Source organism: Nicotiana attenuata, unplaced genomic scaffold (genome assembly GCF_001879085.1).
Source record: "Nicotiana attenuata strain UT unplaced genomic scaffold, NIATTr2, whole genome shotgun sequence".
Lineage (NCBI taxonomy): Eukaryota > Viridiplantae > Streptophyta > Magnoliopsida > Solanales > Solanaceae > Nicotiana > Nicotiana attenuata.
Genome location: NW_017672080.1, coordinates 72,508 through 92,796, shown reverse-complemented (window position 1 = coordinate 92,796; position 20,289 = coordinate 72,508). Strand labels below are relative to the sequence as shown.

Sequence of the window (20,289 nt, the reverse complement as noted above, 5' to 3'; positions counted from 1 at the left end):
CGTAGAGCAACTGATAATGCACTTATAGTACAAGAGATTATGCATCATTTTAGGAGAAAAAAAGGTGCTCAGGCTTCTTTTCTACTCAAATTAGATCTAGAAAAAGCTTTTGACAAATGGGGATTCATACATGACACCCTCCATTACTTCAACTTCCCACCTAAGTTGATCAAATTAATAATATCTTGCATAACTACCTCTTCTATCTCAATTCTAATTAATGGACAACCCACCCATTTCTTCTCACCTTCAAGAGGCATTCGTCAAGGGGATCCCCTATCACCTTATATTTTCATCCTTTATATGGAAATGCTCTCACGTAAAATACATGTTGAAGTAGATTACCAAAAGTGGCACCCCATCAAATTATCTAGACAAGGCCCACAAATCTCTCACCTCTTCTTCGCTGACAATATTACTTTAATCTCAAAAAATACCACAAAGAGCATCAATTCTATAATTGACACACTCAACCTGTTTACTAAGGTTTCGAGCTTAACTATTAGTTATACCAAATCAAAAGTTTTTTTCTCTAAAAATACTTCCACGGCGGATAGAGAAAACGTGATCCATTCATTCCATATGACTGAGGGGTCAACTTTCGGCAAATATCTTGGATATCCTATTTTCACTAAAAACCCTACAACATCTGATTTTTAATTCCTTCTTGATAACTACAAAAATAGATTAGCCGGGTGGAAAATAAATTTCTTAACAATGGCGGGACGAACCACCCTTATAAAAGCTACCCTAAATTGCTTACCAAATCATGTAATGCAACTGATCAAAGTACCTACTAGTATTACTAATAAGTTAGAACGATATCAAAGAAACTTTCTTTGGGGAACCACAGCTCAGAAACGTAAACTCCACCTTATTAAATGGGAAACCATCCAATTAACAAATGACTGTGGTGGATTGGGAAGTTATAATCTTTCAAATAAAAATAATGCCTTACTTGGCTCCCTAGCTTGGAGATTGTTCCAATCCCCTTCATCCCATTGGGCTTCAATCCTCATATCAAAATATTCAAGGAATACTACCTCTACGAATATTTTCTCGAATTGGAAAGCCATCAAACAAGGGTGGGCTTCCTGTCAAAATGGAATAAAGTGGCATACTGCAAATGGAAACCACATTAATTTTTGGACAGAACCTTGGTTAGGCCCCAACTTGATACTTAGATAATTAATTGAAGGCCCCCTACCCCGCAATGAGCAATCATCCACATTAGCATTATATATCGATGGGAACTCAATAAATCTTTTAAAATAACCTTTTGAACCCCCAAATAATTTAAATGACCTAATTAGTAATCAATATATCCCTACCATCACGAATAAAAATTCCTACGATCACATATACTGGGCCTCACTCCAAAGGGAATCTTCACGGTAAAATTGTTGTATAAACAACTGCGTGCTAAACCAAAAAACCATTCTTTCCAATAGCTATGGAACCTTCAACTACCCCAAAAACTAAAGCATTTCCTTTGGCTTATGAGCCACCACCGCCTACCCACAACAAGTTATCTCCACAATATACACTTATCCTAAAATTCCCTTTGCCCAGTCTGCCAGTTCACGATGAAACCGTTGCACATGTTTTCTTCCAATGTCACAAAGAACAACTGGTTTAGCACCGACTAGGTATTAACTCACTTGATGTAAATCTAGTAAGATTTCATGAGAACACCCCATTCAAACTATCACAATTCATTTTAAAAAGCAGTTCTACCAACACTCAAATCAACTCCCATATTTTAATTTCATATACTCTATGGCACCTATGAAAAAGTAGGAACCACACTATTTTTGAAGGCACAACCCATTCTCCTAACCCTCAACACATTATAGGCCAAGCATCTGAATTTTTATACCTAGGCCTAAACTACACCATCAACCATACACAACCTGCACACATGCACGTAAAATGAAACCCTTCTACCAATGGATATTTTAAATTAAACTCTGACGGAGCTTGTAGTATCCCTAACCAAAAACGGGGTTTTGGGGGTGTAATTAGAGATTCCACAGGCAAATGGTTACTGGGATGTATGGGTACAAGGCCAATGGGAAATCACAACTATATGAAACTTACTGGCCTACAGGAAGGTTTACGACTTGCTCTACAACACAACTTCACTCCACTGGAAGTCAATGTTGATTCAACTGAGGTAATTTCTTTACTCCGCTCCCTAAATCCCCATTACTCATCCTTGACTCATGAATGCAGGTACCTACTACACCAATTGGATAGACCGTGGGTGATACACACTTATAGGGAGCAAAATCAAGTGGCAGATAAACTAGCTAAATACGGGGTAACCCTAGATCACAATGCCCCAACTACTAGATTTGTGCAACCACCTTCTTTTGTAATACAAGAGTTGTTATCAGAACAACGGGGAACACTCCACATGCGCACTACACATACAATCGTGCAGTTGGAACTCCTCTCTTTTTGTTTAGATGTCCTGATAAACTCTTGTAATAGTCACAATGTACTCTTTGGTAAAGAAGCACAAAATGGTGGCAGTGATCAACCTTATTTTTGTAACACTGAACCACCACCGGACTTTGCTCCTTGTAATGTCACTTAATCTATGATGTTGCTGACCGAAAAAATAAATAAAGTGAACAAATGGTGTAATAGTGTATTGAATAAGATATTATTTTTGTCACAAAATGAGTATACGCATAATCATCAATAATTTGCGGACTCCATCTGAGTCAAAATACCTTCTAAATTCAAGCGAATATAATTTTATATTGCATTATTCTTTTATCATTATTATAAGTCAAGACGAATCACTATCTCATATGAGATTTTTTAAATAGATACATGTTTATAAATGAACCACTTTATGATTTTCAGTACGAATTACAAGCAAGAAGATATTAAAGATTGTAAGAATCTTAGATTCATTTAATTATAATGTATTGTTATTCATTTAACTTAATTTGTATTTTAATTAGTAACAACCTATATAATTATGATATTTGAGTATCATCTAAAAGTTATTTGATGATTATATGAGTTGTTTAATTTAATTATTGAGCTATTATTAGGGTAAAAATTATAATTTTGTTAAAAAGTATGATCTATCGTGCTCAAATAAATTAGTAGATCATGCGTCGATATGACTAAATTCTTTAATAATGTTATCACACGGGTACTAATATTAGTAATTATGAAAAACCATTTCGGAAAGCTAAACCAAAACAAACCGGTTGAAACGGGTGCAAAATAGTAAACAAACTCCAAAAACGGGTTAAGACTCTAATTTCTACTTCTATGTGAACATCGAATTAGGGTTGCGAAAATCAGTCACGGTGGTCCGAAATTCCCAAATCAACCTCCGTCATCTGCCATATTACTGATTCCTCAGCTCATTGCCGCCGTCCACTACTCCGATTTAGGTAAAAGGTTACAACTTTCCTCCATTTCTTTTACTATTTCCCCTTTTAAAATTCATAATTAATTATTATAACTATTTTTATTTAAAATGTTCTTTTCATGGACACTATTATCTAGTATGCTTAAGGGCTAGAGAAGTTTATTATGTGTATTTTTACAAAGTAGAGATATAAATTGAGAAAAGACTAGGCCGACTTACAAAATAGTGTAAGTATTTTCCCCTATTTAAAATTGCGAACTAAGAGCCTATTTGGATGGGCTTAAAAGCTGGTCAAAACAGCTTTTAAGCACTTTTTAACTTCTGGAAGTGTTTGGCAACTAAAAAAAGGGCTTAAAAAAAGTTAAAATCTGCTTAAAAAAAGCCAAAACTAACAAGTTGGGTAAACCCAACTTTTTTTAAATTGGCTTTAAAGCCATATTGGTTTGACCAAGGATATTACTTTCTTATCCCTTATAATATTTCTTATTCCCGAAAATTACCCCTCACTAGAAAACCTAAAAATATACCGTCTCTTTCTTTTCTACAGCGCCTCTGCTTTCTTCTTCCTCTTCTTCCATATCTCTCCCCAACTTCAGCTCCAATTTGAAAGCCTCTTCAGCCCAGTAAGTTATCTTCCTCTTGTACTTCTTATTTGGTTCCAGTTCTGCTGAACGATATATCTTTTGCTTCCACTAATTGTTACAAATTCATAGACGTAGATAGTCTCCAAAAGTTCTAAATAGATGAACCGTTCTTTTTTTTTTAATAATCTGGAAAGGTGTGTAATGGAAAAGAAATGAAATAGAACAATTAAAAATCAAAAAGGAAGGAAGAGATCCAATGATTATTATTTATAAAAATATCAATACAGATTGGCCAGGGTACATACAGCAGTGTACTGAGGTTTGGCTGAAGTCACTGTGATTTGATGCGTATTTGTTAGAATAGATTGATATATCTCCTCACTTTTTGTACTTAGCATATGTAGTTTCTTGGTTGTTCTTTTTTAGCAGAAGATGTTTATTAGGCAGTGCATTTCTAACTAATGGGACTTATATCGTATGCTTGATTGCTAGTTCACTTAGCTTTTACTGAATAAGTGTCTTGTGGTCTCTTATGATTCTGAAGATTTCTAAGAAATGATTTTTAACAACTTGCGCTTTGTCGGCCTCAAACTGCTCGTCCTCTTTGTCAGTCTTAAAATCGGCAAAGAGACGAAGTAGTTTGCTTCCATTAGCAATAAAGATGCTAACAATATCTGGAGGCTTATTGTGATTTGCGGCAAATAGCTTGAAGACATGAAACGTTTCACTTGAATTAGTCAATGGCACATAGTACTATTTAACTTACACCTACATAAAAATGTAGCTGTATTTAAAAGAAACTTGACATGTATCACATTCTTGCTTGAGAGCTGCGAATAATTCCTTCACGGAGCCTCAAAGCAAACGCCTAAAGGCATTCTTTCTGTCAAACACAAAGCTCTTCAGGCTCTCTTTATGCAACTTCAGTCTTAGCTTCTTGGTTGTTCTGCTTTCTTCAGATTATTTACATTCAATTATGCCGGACAATGCTAAGTGGGACGATAATACACATATTATATTTCTTGAATTGTGTGAGAAAGAGGTTAGAAAAGAAAATAGACCAAACACTTACTTAAATAAAGATGGTTGGAAAAGTATTGTTGACGAGTTCTGTAAGAAGACGGGGAAAGACTATGATAAAAAAAATAAAAAATCATTGGGATTACATGAAAGGCGAATGGACACTTTTTAAGCAGTTGATGAGAGGGGAGACATGTTTAGGATGGGATGCCACGAAAAATACGATTATGGCAGATGATGATTGGTGGGAGCAAAAAATTAAGGTACATTTCTCACATTATTATATGTGTAATTCTTATTTTTGTCATTATTAATTCTATCAGTTTTATTAAAGTAGTTTTTATTTTCTCTTTTTACAGGAGAATGCAAAATATAAGAAATTTAGGAACAAAGATCTTTCGCTCATATGGTTTCGCTACGATGCATTGTTTGCTGATGTTGTTGCCACGGGAGAAAGAGCACGTGCAGCAAATCAAGAACAATCGTCCTGCATTGGACTTAATCTCGATAAAGAAGGGATAAATGTTATTGATGATTGTGACAAAGAACACTTTACTTATCTTAATGATGAAATGAGCGATGAAAGTGATGATCTATAGAATATAAATTCTGTTATGTTTCCAGAGCCATCACTAAAAAGACAAAAACCAACTGATGGTGTTAGCACCAGTAGTCAAGTAAGAAAGAGTAAGAAAAAAACAGCTGCAACATTAATAAAAGAGGATATGCACTCTCTCATATAGTTTATGTCTAGCAAAAGCACTGCTACATCTCCTGCAGTTGATGAGACATCCATCGAGAAGTGTATTGGCACGTTGGGACAAATTCCTGATATTCTAGCTGGGAGTGAAATTTACAGTTTTACTATGAATATGTTCCGCAAGAAAAATAATCGACAGATATTTTTGGGGATGCCTACTGATGAACCTCGCAAGTGTTGGTTGGAGTTTAACTACCAGTTATACCTTAAGAAAAATGGATAATGTATCGTTGTGGTTGAGTCTTTCTATTATTTCGTGTTCAAACATTGTGATTGTATGTGTAAACTTTATTATGGTTTTATGTATAAACTTTATTATGGTTTTATGTGTTTAGATGTTGTGATTGTGTCACTAAACTTTTATTAAATTAAAGATTTTGTTTGTTAAGCTTACTATTGTTAAGCTTCAGGTAACATTTATTTTAAATGTTAAGCTTCAACTAACCATTGGAGCGTATGAATTTGTAAAGCTTTTAGTTAGCTTCAATATCCTCCGGTTCTTTTCAATTTTCTTCAAGCTTTTAGTTAACATTTATGTTTTTATTTTCAGTTAAATGGAGAGTTCAAACTCTAGTGACATAATAGATCCTTACCCAAGTTATTCGTCAGACGATGAAGATGAAGAAGAACTGGAGGAAATACAGAGGGAGCAAGATGAGAAGGAATGGACTGCTTTATGTTAAATAGCAGGTAAATTGATATTGATGTATTACCAAAAATACCTATGCAAGGAACCTTGTCGTACATCTAGTCGCTCTGGAAATGTATTTATTCAAGAGATATTAAGAGGAAACGAGACTCGTTGTTATAAAAATTTTCGATTGAGGAAGTCGGTGTTTGTTGATCTATCGAATGACTTAACTGAAAAGTATGGGCTTAAACCCACACGTGGAATGTCTATACACGAGATGTTAGGCATGTTCTTGATGACTTGTGCACATGGAGCTGGAAATCGATTGATACAGGAAATCTTTCAACATTCGGGAGAAACAATTCAGAGACACTTTCATAGTGTTTTAAAGGCGATTTGTGAGCTTGCAAGAGATATAATTAAACCACATCAAAATTATAATGATGGTGCAGGAGCTCACAAGCCATGTAATGGTCGATATCTCCCTTTCTTTAGAGTAAGAAATATTTTTACATAATTATTTTTTATTAAATTTATAACTTAACTTTTATAAGTATTACTAACTTAAGTTAAATTTATACTTGTAAATGTATGTAGGATTGTATTGGAGCACTTGATGGCACACATGTTAAAGCAAGATTACCGCAAGGTCAAGAGATACCATATATTGGACGTACATGTTATTCGACTCAAAATATTCTTGCTGTCATAGATTTTAATATGTGTTTACATTTGCATGGGTTGGGTGGGAAGGAGCAGCTCACGATAGTCGTATATTTGGTGAGGCCCTTCGTAGACTAGAACTCAACTTTCCTACGTCCAATTGGAAATAAGTATATCTAGTTGATGCAGGATATCCGCATATGAAGGGATATATGGGTCCATACAAAGGAGATAATGTGAGATATCACCTAGCACAATTCCGCCGCGGTGCAACAAGACAATTGCGAGAACCAAGAGGGCGAATTGAAAAATTTAACTATTTGCATTCTTCTTGTAGAAATATTGTTGAGCGAACATTTGGGGTTTGGAAAGCAAGATGGTCAATTTTGCGAGACATGCCTTTCTAGCACATTGACACTCAAAGAGACATCGTACTTGCTACTATGGCCATTCATAACTATATTAGAAAGGAATGCAATATGGATGATGCATTCCGAGCAACTGAGAATGAGAGATATGTTCCATCTGTTGATCCTGATGTTGGTACATCTTTGAGAGCTAATAACAATATAAATGCGGAAAATGTGGAAGAGCAAAGTGATCTTGTTTGGATGGGTCTTCGCGATTTGATTGCTAATGAAATTTGTGAAGCTTGATACTTGTAGTTGTATGAATCTTTTAAAACACTAATATTTATTATTTTACATTCCAATTAAGAAATGTTATTTTGTTTCGTTCTCTTGAAAGATGCATATAATGACCTAACTTTTATATAATTTGAGAAATCAGTGTATAACTTCAATTGACTGGAATTCAAATCTATAATTTCAATTGAATTCGAATTATTACCAATGCTTTACGCTGCTCATAGACGTGCACGGTAACTAACTCCCTCTAACAAACTTTAATTTCTAACAAATTAAACGCTTCCACTAACTCTACCAGAACAAGTAAAAGTCCTTTTATATAACCCAATCCACATAAAGTTAAATTTACTTAAGCCATGCAATTGACTTCTGTCGCAGCACTTTCTGAGCCAAGGGAAGAAAAAAAAGCAATTGATCAATTAGATTCTCATACAAATATATACAAAGCAAAAACTATTCTTTTTATTTTCTTGGCAAACAAATAAAAAACTATCTTAAGTAATTATTTAAATTAAAATATGAATTATTTTTTGTCTGCATTACTTATAAATCAAATATATTGTAGTAATCAGCTCCTTTTATAATGTTAACAGCTTTAAGGATATTTCTGTCTTTTTAACAGAAAAAAATTCTTACCAGCACTTGTTTAGCAAACACTTCAACAGCTTTTTTTAAGCTTCAGCACTTTTATCCAAACAGGTAACTGCTTATTTATAAAATAAGTTTCAGCACTTAAAAGCTGCTTTTAAGCACAAGTGCTTAAAAGCTACTTTTTTCCAGCTAATCCAAACAGGCTCTAAGCCCTTGTTTTCCGAGAAGTTTTATTTTGTGTCTCATACAACTAACACTAGTTGTATGAGGCTCCTTTTTGTCTCACAAATTTGTGGACCCCAATCTTACACTTCTGGGTCCATAAAAATCAGGGTCCACAAAACTGTGAGATAAAAAGGTTAGCCTCATACAACTAATGTCAGTTGTAGGGGTGTACATAGGTCGGGTTGGTTCGGATTTTCTAATTACCAAACCAAACTAATTGTATCGGGTTATTAAAATTAAATACCAAACCAAACCAATAAAAGTCGGATATTTTAATCTCGGTTTTTTCGGATTTTCGGGTTTTTTCGGTTTTTTTTTTCATAAAGTCTTCATAACATAAAACGTAAAATTTTTGCTCCAAATATTTCTTTAATCCTAGTAAGACATAACTATATAAGGTGTTTTCAATGAAATAACATAAATATGAGATGAGTCACGGAATTGTATTAAAATATTCAACAATAAAGATAACAAAATCGCATAAAATAAATATTTAAAATTATGACTAATAAGTACTATTATTTACCTAACTAACCACTAAAAGAAAAATAAGTTATACATTTTATCTAAACAATGAAAAAACTAAAAAATAGATATCCAACACTATTTTCATTCATAGTACAATCGAATTGAATGTCTTTAATTAGCATTAGTATTGATTTGATTTTGGTTTAAGATTTATTTGAGTTACTAACATTTATGTACATTAAAACTTATTGGAGCATCCAAAAATTATAAGCCCAAGTTTGAAATAATACGTTAAAAGATAAAATTATGAAAAAGCTTAAGAAATATTTATAAACTACACTACCATAAATATTTTTATGTATTATATATATTTAAAACTTCTATACATATAAAGTCGGGTTGGTTTGGTTCGGTTTGACTTTTTTTAGTTAAAACCAAACCAAACCAAATATGGTCGATTTTTTTTTTCCAACACCAAACCAAATCAAACCAAACCATAGTCGGGTTTTTTTTCTCGGTTTGACTCGGATTATCGGGTTGGTGCGGTTTGTCGGTTTAATTTGTACACCCCTAGTCAGTTGTATGAGACACAAAATAAAATTTTCCTTGTTTCCCCATCGAATTTAAGCTTGCGTTTGGCCATAGATCCCAAATTTATTTTGAAAAATTTGATTTGGGTGAAATTTGGTTTGAAGATGAAAATGTGTTTGGACATACGCTTTCAAAACATATTTTCCAACTTTATTTCGGAAAAACATGTATAGAATTCCCAAGTTTTGGGATTGGGATTTGAAATTTGGGATTTGGGATTTGGCCAAATTATGGGCAAAATTTATGGCCAAACATGAGTTTTAAAAATAAATTCCAAATTTATTTTGGCAAAATTCATAGCCAAACGGGCCGAAGACCTTTAATACTCCACTTTTTATTGAGTGAACCCTCAAATTTAGGGATTTAGGTATGGGCTTTTCCTCCCAGTGTTATACGACTGCGCTTGGAACAATCTCGAATCCAAATCTTCTCCTCAAACCCTGGGTGACACTCCTCTGTGTCGCGCGTCCCTTAGTTCCTCTTCACAGTTGATTTAAGCCTTCATCCTCTTCCTTTTAGACAGATCCAGAGTGAGATTTACACTATTAATCAAGAAAGAAAAAGCAAGACTTCTGTAGGTTCTCTCAAGCAGGCCATCTTTGATAAAGAAGCATTCTCTACATGTACACGGGGATATTCATAAGGTGACGCTCACGAATTCTTTTTTTTTTTTTTAATATTTCCCGTGATATGGGTGACTTTGTAGGTTGGAATATGCGTATTGCAGTTTGTATCATGAGTAGCTACCCCTTATCAACTGAACTATTTGACTGACTTGCTATTATTTTGATAAAAATGGATTACAACATAAAGTTTATTGCGCCTAGATATTCAGGGGGCAGCACTATTGCTTGTGGCATCAAGATTATGATCTACTATACTAAGCTGTTTTTTACTTCTCGCAGTATCTTGGTATTGATTTGAATAACATTTACTTATCTGATAAAAAGAGCATCAACATTATGCTCAGCATCTACTTATTATATTACTTATATAGACCAAGCAGTCAACTTTATGGTCGGGGAAAATATGCGTGAAATTTTTTGCTGAATCTCTTATTGACGGATGAGACTTGAATTCAGTGATAAATACTTAAAATACAAAAAAATTCATAGTTTTCCTTTTAAATAACATTTTTTCCTGGAAGGATGGCGGGGCAAGTTCTCTGAGGGTTTTGCTTAAACCTAATACCGGACTGATTAGCTTTTTAGATTTATCGGGGAAAAAAGGAAGCCTGGAGTATTCTTTAGTCCGTGTCTGTCCGCCTCCACCTTTCTTAGTTCCTTTCACTCTTTTGTGTCTGGTGTAATTTCCTCATGCACAAAGTTGCCAAAGAAAAGATTACTTTGTTAAAAAGATAAGCTAGTTCCTGAAGAAGTGCAGATGCATATATGCATCCTGCAATGAATAGATGTTTAGCAGAAGTTTTCATTGTCGGCAGTGATACACATTGATAGGGGAGCTTTCGTTACCTAGTGTGTCATCTTCGAATCACTTTGAAATTATCCGGTCAGAATTTTCTCTAGTAAACTTTTTGTTGGGTTATTGATCATGGTCACAGGGAGGTTTAAAGCCTAGCAAGCTCTTGACCATTAGTGAAGAATGACATAAGCATTTAATAGCTCATTTGTTTCTTCCTGGTGACATAACGAGTATCGGTGGTGATTCATTGTCCCCTTTTTGCTGCATACGATGAGTAGGAGGCAACATTGCCCATACCCATTTTCTAACTTTGAATTGCTTATTTATAGATAAGCTAATGACTGGTGGCTTCCTCCTACCTTGAACAGCTCAGTTTACCCGAACAGAATATATTGCATGGGAATCAACCTTCAGACTGCACACACTAGTGATGGACATCAAAATAGTTTAATCTCAGGAGGTGCATTAAAGTTAACACCTCTATACAATATATACCCATTTTACCTTCTCAAAAAAAAAGTATACCCATTTTTGGTTTCTGTGGGACCAAGTTATGTCCTTCGTGTGGTTCAGGAAAGTTTGATGGCTTTTTTATTTTCTTTAAGCATTGGACACCAAGAAGACATGCAAATTATAACCTATTAGTTTGTTTCTACTTGGTATCCTACATATTGTGGTGATTCACAGTCCCCTACTTTCTCCTCCCAATGAGAATGTAGGCTACGATAGCCCTACATCTCTATGACCATTTACCTCTCTTTTGGCCCCTACCCCAGAGTACCATGCACATTGTCTCACCCCTTTCATTTTGCTGGCAATTGGCAGTTAAGTGGATGCACATCACATCTAGGACAGGCTTTTTTATGCTTATGCATTTTGTGGACTGTTAAGTGGATTGCTTATGCTTTTTTGTGCCTTCCCTGGATGGTTTTTTTAATTTTATTACACCTTGGACACCAAGAAGACATGCAAACGATAACCTATTAGTTTGTTTCTCCTTGGTATCCTACATCTTGTGGTGATTCATAGTCCCCTACTTTCTCCTCCTGATGAGAATGTAGGCTACGATAACCCTACATCTCTATTTAGTTACTTTTACAGAAGGTACTAATCGTAAACTATGATCATTTAAACTTGTTGCTTCTCTTTTGGTCCCTACCCCAGAGTGCCGTGCACATTATCTCACCCCTGTCATGTTGCTTATGAGTGGCGGTTAAGTGGATGGACAACACATCTAGGATTTGTTTATTCGAGTGCTGAGGTGGAAATTAGGAACTTTTTGATAGACTAAAAACTATAAGCCAACTTGTACTAGATGGGAAGAGTTCAGTTGTTCCTTATTGTCATATCCTTGCTGGGTGTTGTTTTCTTGAATGTTCGTTTGCTTAGAATAGCTTGTGGATTCTCTTTATTCTGTTTAGAGGCGAATTTATTTGTATTTGGTTACCCGTTGACTGCTACTTCTTCTATTAAACTAAGCTTGTCTACACATTCCTAATATAGTAATATACTATTCATGTGGTAGGACAGTAATACCCATAATAAAATTCAAAAAATACTATCTTATCTTATCCTATAAACTTTATGTAGCTACTCAAGTTCAATGAATATAGACATGTTCTGAATTTAGACAAAATATAACTTCATTGATTCTCTTGACTTTGTATACTCATTTATGGTTTGTTGTTCAAGAAGAGGTCACATTTGTTCAGAAAGATAACAATAAGTTGGATGGCCTACCAGTGGAAGCCAACAATGTGTCCACCTTTTTTTTAATCAAGTAAAGGTAGGAAAACAAGTGCAAATTATAACTTATAGTCTATCTCTTCTTGGTGGCTTCTGGTGATTCATAGTCCTTTCTTTCTCCTTCTAATGAGATAGCAGGCTATGATCGCAGTAAATCTCTGTTGGGCATACGTTTCCGGAGGTTCTAAGCTCTGGTCATTTATGCTTTGACCTTTCTCCTTGCCTCCAACCCGAGGCACCATTACACATCATCTCATCCCTTGCCTTCTGTATTACTTACGATGAGCATTCACTGGGTGGAAAGCGAATGAAGGATTTGCTGAGTCGGAGTTGTTATGTTGAAGGTGTGAAGTCTTGATAGACTAGAAGATAGAACTACATTAGTATTAGGCGGGGAGAGTTGTTTCTGTAGCAGGAATTGGAAGTATTTCTAATTGAGTAATTATTTTGGAAGTCCGTCCACCTAGAAAGGCTTCTGTGTTTTCTTTGTGAGTGTGTTTTCTGTGGTGATGCTTTCTAGTAATTTCTGAATGTTTCTCTCTTTATACATTTCTTTATAGTTGTTTCATCCTCCCAGAAACCTAAGAAACTTAGATTTCTATCTCTTCTAATGTGTTTTCCTTTTTGGTTGTCCACAGTTCACTTTCTTGTTAACATTGTTTCACAACCAGTTTGGCATGAATTAGTATATTTTCCAGATGTGCTCTGGGGTGTTGGTTTTGGCTGCTGTTGTGGGACTCTAACTATTTTTCAATATTTATCTAAAGAATATAGAAACAAGCTTCCATGACTTTTTAGTATTAGCAGTTGAACTGACCAATTTGGCGATCAAGCTACAATTTGCTTGTTGTGTTTTTGTTTTGGGGGGGGGGGGGGGGGGTCTTTTATTTGGTCAACCAAATACTTCCGCAGTTTATCATTAAAATAAGAGAACTGTTTTAGAAAGTTTCAATATTTTCAATCTACAGTATCGAGGATACCTTGGCTTCCATTTCTGCCCTACAGTTCTCCAAACTTTTGAAGATAATCTTCCACAATGAGCAATAGGATGGAGTGAAAAGGATATAGGATAAAAAAAGATATATGACACATTCTCTTCCCTTCGTGAAAGAATTTGGCTGTATAAGTTTTATAAAACAGCAGTATAGTGGATTATATTTATCAATCTACATCAGTAAAAGCTAGAAAATTCCTGTCTTGGCGGGGAGACTTTCCTGAATCACAAAGCATTGAAACTTCAAAGACATTATTCCCATCATTGCTACTTTTTTTGATAGACAAGGGAAATTCTTTCCCCATCTAACTCAAAAAATATTTGTACTTCACAAAATTTGCTGTGATTGCATATCAAGATGGATAGCTCACATCAAATCCCCTATAGTCTGGTAAAAAATGATTATGGAATATATTGAGTGATTGTTTGCTGTATATTGTTGCCCTACAACATGTGAGTGACGGACATTTTCCTTCAAAGTGGAAAAGGAGGCTACACTTACTCACACATCCTCTTTGCGCCGCTGCATAATTTTGTGGAATATGGAATAGCTGTAGGAATTCTTTGCTTTTCCAATTTGTGGGTCTTTTGTTCGCACAATGCAATTGGACAAAAAGGAATGCAGAAAATATCAAGTGATTATTTGTTGTATCCTGTTTTCCTACAATATATGAGTGACGAACAGTCTCCTTCTTCAAAGTGGAAAAGGAGGCTACAATCACTCGGACAGCCTCTTACTGTTATCTTTTGGAATATGCGGTAAAAATCGTTTGCATTCCCATACCGTACAATTGGACAAAAGGATTACAGAAAATACTGAGTGATTGTTTGCTGTATCCAGTTGTCCTATAAAGTTGAGTGATGAACAGTCTCCTTCTTTAAAGTGGAAAAGGAGGCTACAGTCACTCGCACATCCTCTTAGCTTGCTGCTGTGGTTAATTTTTGTTTTGTTTCACTACTTTATGTACATGTTCCTAGTTTTATGGGGTACTTGGTCAGAATTTTAGCTCTGAAGCACGATATCAGACATTACTTACATGTTTGAGCCCAAGTGGTGACAAAATGAGTGGGTTGAGGTGACCATTGAAACTTTTGAAATATGATTTAATGAAATGTAGGTTTTGAACTGGTTTTTATGGTTACCGGTTAAGGTTGACTCTCACTCACTTCTTTTTATAATTAAAATAGAACACCTCATCCACGGGGGCTATAATCGCCAACATTAAACCCTCCCAAGGTTCAGACATACAAAAATGCAGCAACCAACACCACAACCCCACACGGCGGCGGGACCAGGAGCTTCAGGGGCAGAGTCCAGCCAGGCGAATGGAGATGCGCCGCCAAAGCAGGTGGCAATGGCACTGGAGCGGCTGGGGCAGGCGAGTAGACTCATAGCTGATATCAGACTTGGCGCAGATCGGCTTCTGGAAGCCCTATTTGTGGCGGCTCAGCCACAACACTCTTCTAAACCTTTGCATCTTATCCTCAAAGAAGAAGCTTCTATGAGACAACACCTACAAGACCTTCGCTCTGTTGGAAGGCAGTTGGAAGATTCTGGTGTCCTCAATGATTCCCTTCGATTACGAAGTAATTCGTGGGGCCTCCACATGCCCTTGGTTTGTCCCGATGGTGCTGTTGTTGCATATGCATGGAAGAGACAACTTGCTGGTCAGGCTGGTGCATCTGCAGTTGATAGGACTAGGTTAGCCCTGAAGGCCTTTAATGATCAGAAACGACGATTTTTCCCCCACCTTGATAGCAATGCTGGTGAGGAGGGTGCTACAAAGAAACTTTGTGGTCCTCCATCAAGTGATCAAGAAGAAACTTGTGAACCGAAAACAGTGTCTGAAGTTCTGACACATCTGAAAATGGAGGTTCCAAATGTAACAACTTTCTCCTACCAGCGTTTGGATTGGTTAAAGCGGTCTACCTCATTGCCCTCTTCGACCAGTGAAAATTCTATTGAATTATCGAAAGATAATACTTTCCAAAGCACGACAACGTTAAGACAAGGATCATCTGATGATGTTGTTCCAGACAAGGTTGCTATAATCGAATTGTTGATACCTTCTGTTTTTAGAGCCGTAGTATCAGTTTCCCCTGCTGGTTCATTGGATCCTGATGCTCTAGCGTTCTTCTCGCCAGACGAGGGTGGTAGCTATGTACATGCGAGGGGATTTTCAGTTCATCATGTATTTAGGCACATCACGGAGCATGCTGCTATGGCTTTACAGCATTTTACAGGTGTCGATATCGAGACAGCCTTGTTTTCTTTGCTTCTCTGGGTCTGCAGCTACCAAACTTTGTTCTCAAAAGTATGCAGCAAGTGTAGCCGGCTACTATCAATGGACAAAGAGTCTGCAATGCTACTGCCTCCTGTGTATCGCCCTTACCGGAATTTTTGTGCTGGAAAATTCTTGTCAAAGTCTGTCTCAAAAGAGGACCTAAGTGTGGATTCTACTCAGAGTTTTCATATCGACTGCTTTTCTGAGGAAGCTTAGAAAATCAGCCTTCTGATACCTGATCTGGAACATTGCACAAAGAAATGCCAAATCTGTAGGCTTTCAACAATTTGGACCTCTTCCCAACCAGATAGTAGCAGCTTTTGTACTTTCATCTCATAGTAGCAGCATTTGTACTTAGTTTTTCCTGCGTTTAAGTTCCTTTCTCTTGTTGGAAAAGTGTAGCTTTTACTCCCCTTCTGACCATGCCTGATCTTGAAGATTGTACCAAGAAATGTCAAATGTTGTAGATTATTTACAATTTGGACCTCTGTTCAACCAAAAAAGAAAAGGACCTCATCCACTTTGGTTATAATGTAGCATGTAGCATTCTTAGAGGCCTAGTTGTTTAGTGCTATGTGTTTCTCAGCCGAACCAGAAAAAGTTCCTTTTTCAACTGAGCAGCTCCTCGATCATTGTAAGCTTGCAGGCTCGCGTTTTTACACTCTTTTATCTCAGAACTGAAACACCAGACTGTGAGTCTTCTCAGTAACCACTTTGAGCAGACTCAATATGAAGAGCATGGAAAGCTATCTTGAAGGGATATCTTGTAAAAGAACCTTCTTGTTGAACTGGATCATGATCTCTGACTCTTTGATATTGTTCTTTTTGGAAGTACCTGTCTTATTGACCAGTTAAGCTTCATACAAGAAGCTTTTGAAAGCTCTTGAAAATATCAAGATGATCTAAAAAAGTTGGCTAAATAGGTAGGCACATCCGAGGCCACCACTTAATATTCTGACCCTTGCTTGGGAGAAGGGCCCCTCCCTATCCATGTCTCATCTCGACCTGTTCGTACACCTACTTTGAGGAGAAAGAAATCCTTTCCTAAAGTGAATTCGAGATCTCTAGTTACGTTTTGGAATATAAATAAACGACGACCACCAAGAAGAATAAATCCTTTGTAATGCACACATTCACAAGTCCACCGGTAACAATGCCCAGGTCCCCCTTTCTGTGTTGAAGATGAACATATTGATGCAGGCATGTCTTCGAGAATGATTTCTAACATGAGGAATTCTTTAAACAACTCAAAGGCTCGATTCCAATTGGCTTTTAAAACCAGCAAATATTATAAATCACCATAATATATTCCAAGGAATAGCATATAGGGAAACCATCTCGACTGCCTGTTACATTCTTAAAATTGATAGTAAAGTGTCAAGTAGGGAATTAACACAAGTTACAGTGAGCATATTCCTACCACCATCTATTATTAAATGTCAATGCAAAATGCCTTGGCCAGCAGGAGGGTCTACTTCCTTACTGATTTTGTGTCAATCGTCCTTGAGCAAGGCTGAAAAATCTTTCTAAGGACAGTACAATTTTCAGAAAGCTACACTAGCCGCAGATTTTTGGAAAGGATTAGCAGCGATTTTCCCTCTTGATGTAAACTTACTTCTTGGTTCTACATTATCTTTTTTATATCAATTTTGTCTTTCATTATACTTTTGGTTTATTTATGCTATTATCAAATTATTTTGTATTTGCTGCTATTAACGAAGCTCTAGCACGAAGCGCATGGATAGACACCATGTTTTCAACTTCTTCAAGAAATAGATTTAAATTTATCCTTCAAGTTAAGCTGCCTATATCACACTCCTTTAGGTTGCGATTCTTTTTCAAATCCTGTGTCAGCAGTGGCGTACACAAATTTTTTTGTAAGCGGTGTCACATTTAAATGAATAAACACATAAATAAATCATTATAAGAAGATCGTATAAATAAAAAGTAAGTTAAATGCATTAATGTAATTGTCATTAACATTAAAAAGAAAAACAAAGAAGGGATAAATATTTAAAAAAAGGAAGTAATTGTTTGACCAAAAAGTATTAAACTTTTTGTTAAACTAATTAATGAATGGAATAGAGGATAAATCTTAGTCAAAAGTAATTAACTCTAGATCACGATATAGTGAGTTTGAAACTCGGGAGAGAATGAACTGATTTAATATTTCTTGAGATAACTATCTTACATTGAATGAGAACGATAAGCTTACATTCGTGACTGGCTTAGGTTACATTGGCGTCTAAGCAAAAAATGTAAAACCCTTTTTGTCGAACTAATTAATAGTAATATAGAAGGTAAATCTTAGTCAAACATAATTAATCCCATATCTGAACGTACAAAGTGCGAAAGTAGAGGAAGAATAAGAGCATGTAATATTTCTTAATGTAATAAACTGTACATCAAACATGGGGGATGAGCTTACATTTGTGACAGATCTGCATCATAATCGTAGGGGCAAGGAAGGGAAGAAAACGAACTGTTGACAGTGAAGAAGTTTCTCTTCTTGATTACCATAGTGGCTGCTTCGAGAAAAATCCCTTTCTCTCTAGGTTCAGCCCCTCCTATATATATTAAATTTCCCTTTTGTCCAGTGGTCTTTGACCGGCATACTTTCTGACGACTGTACACTTCATTGTTCACTTGATCATAATGTTGTTCTATGGCGTAAACCTTTCGACATTTTGGCACCAACGATGGCCGATGTGCTCTTTGCTGCCTCGCCCCGCGGACATGATTACGGCTTAGTCGACCCCTTATCACTCCACTTAAGGACGACCATTCCCAGTCAGATTTTGACCCACACAGTTAGTAACCCCGTCTATCGAGGTCGCCTCTTAGCGGGATCAATGGACGGACTTTGTCGATTCAAAAGTTGGGAGAAATTTGAATGTTACACGTTGGACGAGATCCTTAGGTCGAGGAGGCGACGTGATGCTTTAATGGTACCGTCGGACCATAACAGTCGGAGCTGAATCGTTGCATCGATTCGATGCGTCATAAATACCCCCTATGTATCATTACGACGCACGTTTCCCAGGCACCCTATCGTTTCTCGTGCCCTATTAGTTTTTGATTGACGGCTCTTGGGTTTCTCGTTCGGGACATTTATGTTCCTATATATAGGGGGAAACCACCATTCGATCGTTACGTTTGTCGATTCAATCTAAGGAATTTTACAAACTTCCACCTTCTTTACCGTTTCATACTTCTGATCTCATACTTCTACTTTTGTCAGAATCAGACGCTGCAATCCTCTCTCTTCCTTCATCAGACTTATTTATTTCGATCAGTTCAAACAGATGGCTGGTACTTCTTCCCAGACTAATAGGTTCGTCGAAGCTCCGGTGCCGAAAAATGATACGCCTCCTCTCGTAGATGGGGTGGAGGTGACGGAAGAGGAGGGAGTTCCAACAGCAGCCAAGATATTGCCCCGTCCGGGGACATTATGGACTGACTTCAACAGCCCCGCGGGAGAAGAACAAGATCCTGCACCCTCTACCATGGATGAAGTGGCGATTCCGGCGCTCAAGACCAAGTGGGGAATTCCAAACCACATCGAGATGGTGCCGGCGACGAGGGCGGACATCGTACATTTGGATCGCCCAGGGTACTGTGCATTCTACGCGTACCCTTTTATTGTTGGTTATACGCTTCCTCTCCCCTCCCTAATGACAGACTTATGCCGCTTCTATGAAGTGTGCCCGGCTCAACTTTCACCGTACGTATACAAACTCTTCCTCATGCTGCTCAAGTACGCGGAGCTCACCGGTCGAGAGGTCACTTTGGGGCACATGCTTAATATTGTTGCTCCTCAACTTATTCGAGGCACGATGATCCATATGCGCCATCGAGGAACAAAGAGTTTGGTAGTGAAGATGGATGATGAGGCTAATCGTTGCTTCTGGGAAAGCTATTTTTACGTGCGGACTGAGCACCTTGTAGCGGACTCGGCAGGGTTCCCCGAGAGGTGGAACTTTGCACGTAAGTTTTCCTCTGTTTACTTTATGATTCCTTTCGAGGCGGCGGCCGACCGTTCTTCTTTAGGTGGCATTGCTAATTTGTTTTTGATTTCGCAGCCGAGAGATTTCCTCCCCCGCCAATTGATGACATCCGTGAGTAGGTAAATGCCATTCTTCCCCATACAGTGGGGGTCCGCGAGTGGGTGTCCTTCTATGAGAAATACGAGCGTAAGCCTCTCACCGGTGAGTAAGCCTGTTCTTTTTTTCGTAAGGTCCGATCTTGTTATTATATGACCG

General features: G+C 36.9%; 1 protein-coding gene across 1 annotated transcript; it reads left to right on the top strand.

Moving 5' to 3' along the window:
* The first annotated feature begins 9,900 nt into the window (after nucleotides 1-9,900).
* On the top strand, nucleotides 9,901-16,644 carry LOC109211703 (mediator of RNA polymerase II transcription subunit 27). The gene is made up of 2 exons (XM_019375267.1): nucleotides 9,901-10,224; nucleotides 14,931-16,644. Exon 2 carries the CDS (start codon nucleotides 14,996-14,998, stop codon nucleotides 16,241-16,243), a length of 1,248 nt encoding a protein of 415 aa, XP_019230812.1. The 5' UTR covers nucleotides 9,901-10,224; nucleotides 14,931-14,995; the 3' UTR covers nucleotides 16,244-16,644.
* The last annotated feature ends 3,645 nt before the right edge of the window (nucleotides 16,645-20,289 follow it).